Source organism: Spodoptera frugiperda, chromosome 10 (genome assembly GCF_023101765.2).
Source record: "Spodoptera frugiperda isolate SF20-4 chromosome 10, AGI-APGP_CSIRO_Sfru_2.0, whole genome shotgun sequence".
Taxonomy (NCBI): Eukaryota; Metazoa; Arthropoda; class Insecta; order Lepidoptera; family Noctuidae; genus Spodoptera; species Spodoptera frugiperda.
The window spans coordinates 9,545,882-9,553,608 of NC_064221.1; the positions used below are offsets into that span (position 1 = coordinate 9,545,882).

The following is a 7,727-nucleotide window of genomic DNA, read 5'->3' on the forward strand; positions in this document are numbered from 1 at the left end:
CTCCTATTAATCGTAGCGTGTTGTTTTATAGCCTTGAAGATGTTTTATCTTCCTCGATAAATGGGCTATCCAACACAAAAAGATTTGTTTTAAATGAGACCAGTAGTCCCGGAGATTAGTGCGTTCAAACAAATAAACCTCTTCAGCTTTATGTATTGTATAGGTATATAGCGTACTAGTCATAAGATTGTCAAGTACTTAAAGTAGTAATGCTTATAAACACTAAACTAAAAATAAAACAACAAAAACTAACATAATTAAAGCTAAACAATAATTTATTAAAACTAATACTAAACAACAGCTAGTACAATTTCGGCGCTTTTCTTTTGGACGTAAATTTAGTCTGGATCTCTTCGACAGTCAATCCTTTGGTTTCAGGTAGAAAGAAAACACAGAAAGAAGAACTTAGAAAGCAGATGACGGCGAAGATGTAGAAGACGGGACCCCAGCCGAGGGCCTTGAGGAGAGGGTTGAAGATGAAGAGGATCACGAAGTTGCACATCCATACGTACTCCACTAAGACCATCGAGAAGAAACTCTTTACCTGAAAGAAGAATTGGTTTTTGTTGTAGAAGGAGAAAGTGTTTGGTGTTTGCGATTATTTTTCTATGTGTCATTTAAGTTATTTTACTCATTAACTGTGTTGTTGTCCGAGGCACCGGGAAAGAGGTCTCGGATTATATTCCCAGGTCGGACAAAATATTGCTAGACTTTTTTCGGTTTTTTGAAAATTCTCAGTAGTAGCACGGAGTCTGGAATTGTGCCCAGTATATGGCAATAGGCTCACCCCCTATGACATGGGACTTATAACACAAATGGTGAGTATACATTGTATAGCGTCATAACGTGACGTAATGTGCACCTCTGCCTACCCCTTCGGGGATAAAAGGTGTGACGTTGCATATATAATATATATATAAAAAAGAACTTACTTCAGGCAAGAATGTTTCGGCCATTAGTACAAACGGCACAGTACCGGCTCCGCATGTGTACATGACTGCGAAGGCGTATATGAAGGCAGCAGTCAACCAGCTCGGTCCCCAGTGGAACTGCATCAGAGTGCCTAGGACCACACAGCTTATTCCACTGCCTAGGGACGCGTAGATCATTAGGGGCTGAAACAAAAATGTTTTATGTAAATTTTTGAGGTTTGAGTACTCCTAATATAAATGGGACTTGTCAATCTATATACAAGCTATACGTATTAATAAACTGAGAGTGTCTATTTGTGATATTGAAATAACCACTTTTTACTACATACGATACATACACCGAAATATTTTTTTTGCAATTTTCATCTGTCTGTTTGTTCTGGCTAATCTTTGAAATGGAAGGACTGATTTGGTCAGGACTTTTATTGTAAGGTAGCTGAAGTACTTAGGTGTAACTAAAGCTACTTTTATGAATAAAAAACCAAAACCCGAATTCTATCAAAAGTCATTAATCTCCGCAGATGGACTTACAAGTTACAGGTAAGTTATTAAGTTTGCTTTGGTGATTTTCCAAGCATGCGGGCAACAGCAGTAATAAATAGGAAGGGACTGACTCCGTGTATCGGGATGAAAGATGATAAAGTTACTCCATTTTGTACGAGACTTAGTTATTAGATTTATATTCCTTGACCTTCAATTTTCATCTTAATAGATTATCAGCAATTCAACGTTTAAAGTACCAGGACAACATAAAACAAAAGAACCTCACCCGTCTTCCAAGTGAATCGGTAGCGTATGCAGCGACCATACCAGCCAACACAGTTGTCACTGCTAACATCACACTGCAAAGTGTAGGAGAGGCTGTTGGCACCGCTTCAGTGAATATGGGCTCCGCGTAGATCTGGACAACCACCAGACCTTGGAAGATGGCTGCAGTCATCACCACCATGTTCACCAGAAAAGAACGTTGTGTAGATTTTGATTTTTCTGTGGAATTAAAGAGACAGACATTGAATTTTTTTACTTCTAATATTTTTAAGTGTGGGAGAGCCATGCTTCGTCCCGAATGAGCGACGCGAGTGTGTTTCGTTGTGTGAGTGAGGTTGCCGGAGGCCCAATTACCCCCTTCCCAATCTTCCCAATCCCCAATTCCCCAACAACCCTTAAATTCCTAACCCCCAAAAGGCTGGCAACGCACTTGTAACGCCTCTGGTGTTTCAAGTGTCCATGGGCGGCGGCAATTGCTTACCATCAGGTGATCCGTCTGCTCGTTTACCGGCTTATACCATAAAAAAATGTCTCGTTGCTGTGGTCGATTTTAAAAATACTTACTGATGAACTTCCATAGTGACAATTTTTCTGGAGCGGCAGGTTTAATATCTTGCTGCAATTTTTCTTCTTCTGGTGTCTCATCTGTAAATGAAATACATATATTGATATTATTATTGTAACTAGTAACAAAGTTTCTTGCTCGTTCTTCTCCATACGTATTTACATCTTGGAATGACCAAAGCATTTTTTTATATTATAATATTTGCTTTGACGTAAACTTTTAGTTATGGTAAAAGTAACTAAAGCAATTACCTCCGAGATCCGGATTAAGTGCACGCTTCATGTTGTTCATTTCATCTTGAAGTTCTTTCGAGTTCAATTTCCACATTCTGTAAAACGCTAAAGATTTTGCTGCTTCCTGGAAACAAGAGAAAACTGACTTAGCACTCTTCTACAAGATTTTCTCCTTCTTTTTGGTTAAAATTCTTTAGAACGTTAATAGCGAGATTCATTGGTGTAGTTTGACTAAGGGTCAGTTCATATCTGACTTAAAATACGTCGAGCATACATTGGTAGTACTGACGTATCATCGGTTGAGTGAAGACTGCCAATTGTTTTTCTATACATTTGTCTGTTCTGGCGTTACGCTACCGATAATACGCGACACATGTTCCGTCAGATATGAACCGACCCCAAAGCTTTTGATAAATTAAAATGAAACAAAAGTATAAAAATATTTGTTCTACTCTAGAAGCAGTCTCAAATTTTTTGATCAAAGGAGAATGCTCAAAAAAAAACCCAGGCCCGGCGCAAACTATACGTATCTCAGTTTATCAGTATAAATGAGTAATGAAATGCTGTATAGGTACCATCATCGAAAACGATGGCTAAATGTTGAAAATTGATATTTGTTTTTTGTCAGGGACTATATTTAAATCGATCAGTAGTGGACGTCTTTCGGCTAGTATGATGATGATATTTAAAGGATATTACGAGTAGAAAGTGAGCATCAATCACAGATCACCTCCTCATCAATACAGCGTGATATAAGACGTTTTATATAATATGGTAGCGGGAGAAATGCAATTGGCGAATATTATTTTTCATGCATACATGGGAAAAGGACGCTCGGTTGTTGTGCCCATGTGATGTCCATCATATTATACTGCCTTGGGTGGGCAAGGAACTAAGATGGTTTTGCAAATCCCGCACTTTCACCACAAAATGTAATATTAGAAAATGATTGAACTTTGAATAATCTAATACATGATGTTTTGATAATGTATACATTTGTTTTAATACTTTCTACTCGTAATATCCTTTAAATATCATCATCATACCAGCCGAAAGACGTCCACTACTGATCGATTTAAATATAGTTCCTGACAAAAAACAAATAGCAATTTCCTACATTTAGCCATCGTTTTCGACGATGGTAACTATACGGGATTTTATTACACATTTATACTGATAAACTGAGATACAAATCGTTTGCGCCGGGCCTGGGTATTTTCCCCATACTTCGTGAGCATTCTCCTTTTTCTATATCTTCATTATTTTTGCTATTATCATCATTTACCAAACAAATGCCTGCATAATCTATACACAATGAAATATACCAAAACCCTCACCTTTTCCTTCCCCTTATTCAACAGATACATAGGAGTCTCCCTCAAGATGAACAAGCAGCAAGTACCAGCAATGGACATGGACAGTCCAACATACAGCATGACGTCATAAGAGAGGAACCCTCCAAGCAAATAGGAGAGGAGCATTCCCAACCCATAGGAGACCATATTGCAAGCAGTCATGCCTCCTCTAATAGACTCTTGGCAGATCTCACTGATGTAGACGGTACCAACGAGGAAGACTGAACTGGCGATTCCAGATAGGAATACTGATACCAGCACTGCTACTACGTTTCTTGTGCAGACTAATATTACCCAGACGAGCTGAAAATAGAAGTGGGGTTGGTTTTATTAAGTCGGTTCGCTGATGAATTTGGTTAGATAAATGTGGGAATTTAAAATTGTTATTTAAGTCTTGAGTTTTATTATTGTGCCTTTTTTGAGGGGGGACATCATCCAGTGACTTCTCCCTCCTTAAGTGAAGACAGACCCTAACTGGCTATAAATAATTCCGTTTCTACTTCTGCTCTTCGATTCGGAGCCCCGGTAACCAGCTAGGCACTCCGAAGCTCCGGATCTAAATATTATAGTACCCCTAGTATTTGCTTGCACTTCGTAAAAGCATTGTATTTTTTTTATGGAATAGGAGGCAAACAACTTTGTCAATAGGTGTGCGATATTATCCGCAATTTGTTTGTTTTGGGTTTACGGTCAAGTGAAAAATAATAATCCAAACTAATGGTGAAAAAAAAAACTTACAACTAATCCCAAACAATTGACAACAGAACAGTTTCTTCTGCCCAACAGTTCCAGCATGTAACCAGCAGATGGCGTTGAAATGAGAGCTCCAATAGACGACAGACTGCCAAACAATGATATTTCAGTGTCTGTCATTGGTCTGTCCAGTGTTGTGTTTGGCGTTTGGAAGAGAGTGATGGTAAATGCTGGCCAGGCGAAGATTACACCCATGTTTATGCCCATTGTGCTGACTGTGGACAAAATTGTTTTAAGTTAGATATATTTTAGAACTACGTTGTACTTAGGACCAGATAAATATAGGTAATTATTGTTTGAATTGATATGTGATACGTTGCTTAGTTTGTCAACCGGTTGCCTTGCTAAACGTAGAACGTAGACAATATTTAAAGTAAAGGAATAATAACTTGTAAATAAAGTTCGTACTATTTTTTGAGGATATGAGAGCTTAAACGCTAATTAAATAATAAATGCGATTATATTTGTTTATTTATCTTTCTATCACGTCAAAATGAAGTGTCTTTATGCTACAATTTTTATATCGGTACCATCAGTACGAGTTTGCTTTGTGTTTAAAGTAATCGAAACGAGAGCGCGTTCGGCGTTCTGATTGGCCGGCTCGAATAAACTAACCAATTAGAGCACCGAACGAGCTCTCGTTTCAACTACTTTAACTCCCTTTTCGGTTACTTTAGTAGAAGTGGATATATACGTAGCAGTAAATAAATAAAAAGGTTTATCTTTCAATTAAAATCACATACTAACTCCTAAGCCTTTAAACAACATGAGACTTTAAAAACAAGATTATAAAGTTTACAATACTTATTACGTTCTAAGTTATATGAATACAATAAATTTTATTTCGTCTGCATTGTCATTATCTGAACACATATACCTTATCTAGAGACGAGACTCTTTTTTATCTAAGTATAAAGATTTGTGATTTTATGTCTGTATTAGTTGATGGGGTTTCCCTTATGTATGGAGAGGAGGAAAAACCTGTACTCAAATTAAGAATATAGCCGAAAAGGTAAGCGTCCACAGGCCCACAGGCCCACAGGCATTGTACACATTGTACGCATTCAGTATGACGTCATGAAAAAAAATTCGCACCCCGGACCAGTTCATTCAATTTGAGAACATAAAGAAGTTAAATAAGCTTGACTCTACGATTGAAACGTACAATTGATAGCAATCGAAGAATTGTTTCAATAAGTTATCAATCTATGTAATGAGAATAAGATGATTTTAGTATACATATAGATAGACCAGATGGTTCACCTCGAAATTAAAAAAATATATAAGTATCTTCAAATAGTTTTTTCAAATAAGCTTACCCTAAGAATTATTATAAAGAAATACCGAATTAATCCATTAATTGGTAGATTTTATGTCAATACCAAAATATACGGTAACTTGAAAAATAGAAGCCGCTTTTATAATCACTATTCCAACGCGATGTTAAACAAAGCATTAGCATAAAATTCTTTAAGCTTATCAACATGATAATAACTTTAACAATTAAATATGTATAAAAGGTGTTCAAAAATTATCTGCCACGGCTTTAATGCGAGGTAGTATTGTGTGTGAAGATTACAATAGTAAATATAAATTATTCATTATGAGTATTTTTTTATACAAAAAAACCTATGTATAATTTTGTCATCTCTTTCACTGTCTCTGTCATCTCTGTCATCGTGCATTATTGTGAACCACTTTATGCAGAGTACAGTCAATGTTTATTTAACTTCTTTACGTTCTCAAATTTAATTAACTGCTTGGGGCTACGAAATTTCTTCACTATTGTAATCTTCGAACACGACACTATCTTATATTAAAGCCGTGGCAAATAATTTTAAAATACATTATATAATTATAATATTTATTTAATGTTAAAGAAACGTAATTATTTAAATATAGTAAAAGAATAACAATGGTTTAATATTATGCACGTGTCTTGTAGTATGTGACTGATAGAGTATCATACAATTATGTTCATAGAGGCTATGTTTGTGTATTTAATATCAAACCTACAGATTACCAAATTATTTAGTATACAGTTAAAAAGAAGATTGATTTAGTGTAGAAACAGTAGCTCCACAGTAGAATAAATGAAGTAGGTTATAATTTAAGCTTGATATTGATATATTATTGTGCAATTTTCATACTATTGTACAATTTGTAAATTACACAAACCAATTGGTAATAAATATAATTTAATTATGGTAATAATGCAGGCAAAGTGGTGTATAATTTTTTTTATTTACATCAGTCATGTATGATTATTTCGGATATTTTTAGGATCAAATAATTGGGTAGTTTCTTCAATATAAATTAAATTATTTCGACTTTTAACTAAAATTAATTGAAAATTACAGATTTGATGATCTACTTAATTTTCGAACTTTTCTTGGAAATTATCTAGAAATAAGTCGTCTATTTGACACAAAAATCTGATGACGTAATAACGCACTGTTTCATATAAAATTCGTAGAAAATAATAGCGTTTTCGACGTTTCGAAAAAAGCTTATAGGGTATTTTTTAACAGAATTAGATTTAGATAACGTTTAACATCCTACTGTAGGGCAAAGGCCTCAAAACAACGTCAGAGAAATAAATAGCACTTGTACGTAGAGTGGTTTTATAAAAAAAAAGTAATAAGAGAAAGATACTCACTGATCAGCGTCCCAAGAAATTGATACAACAAACCCATTTTGAAAGCAAAATAACTAAACACAATTAAAAAAAAATATAAGTAGTCAAAAAATTCAGATCTTTTTTCAGACCCAGACCTTTCCTACTCTGGTCTGAGTTTCTAACTGGCTAGTAAATAAAATTCTTTTTGAATATATCATCTGTTATCAGGAGCAATAATGATATTATTGTACTAGGCAAACATAAATACAATGAGAGTGGATTAAGTCTTTATATGAGCACGCATCTTTCTGATTTGTATCTAGATTTGTTCTTAGTTCTTATGAATTATGGCCTCCTGGTAGATTAGCATTTGTGAAATATGATGTAATTAATTGTAATTAGTTTTGGAAATTACGTTTTTATTTTTACAAAAGTTATATGCAAATAAGAAGAAAAATATTGTTACTCTGTTTATATGTGGTTTATATCGACTTCAAAAAG

The 7,727-nt window shown here is 35.0% G+C and overlaps 1 protein-coding gene across 1 annotated transcript; it reads right to left on the bottom strand.

Annotated features, from left to right (window-relative positions):
• Nucleotides 1-249: 249 nt before the first annotated feature.
• Nucleotides 250-7,426, bottom strand: LOC118277673 (facilitated trehalose transporter Tret1-2 homolog). The gene is made up of 8 exons (XM_050696215.1): nucleotides 7,266-7,426; nucleotides 4,592-4,821; nucleotides 3,836-4,156; nucleotides 2,517-2,622; nucleotides 2,265-2,345; nucleotides 1,702-1,919; nucleotides 933-1,115; nucleotides 250-544 (listed from the first exon to the last, which is right to left on the bottom strand). The coding sequence occupies exons 1-8, from the start codon at nucleotides 7,300-7,302 to the stop codon at nucleotides 302-304; spliced, it is 1,419 nt and encodes a 472-aa protein (XP_050552172.1). The 5' UTR covers nucleotides 7,303-7,426; the 3' UTR covers nucleotides 250-301.
• Between the last annotated feature and the right edge of the window lie 301 nt (nucleotides 7,427-7,727).

Coding starts and splice junctions, on each gene's coding strand:
- LOC118277673 (XM_050696215.1), bottom strand. CDS start 7,302: ATGGGTTTGTTGTATCAATTTCTTGGGACGCTGATCA. Junction 4,157..4,591: donor TCAATTGTTTGGGATTAGTT/GTAAGTTTTTTT, acceptor TTCTATTTTCAG/CTCGTCTGGGTAATATTAGT. Junction 2,346..2,516: donor ACTTAATCCGGATCTCGGAG/GTAATTGCTTTA, acceptor TTTCATTTACAG/ATGAGACACCAGAAGAAGAA.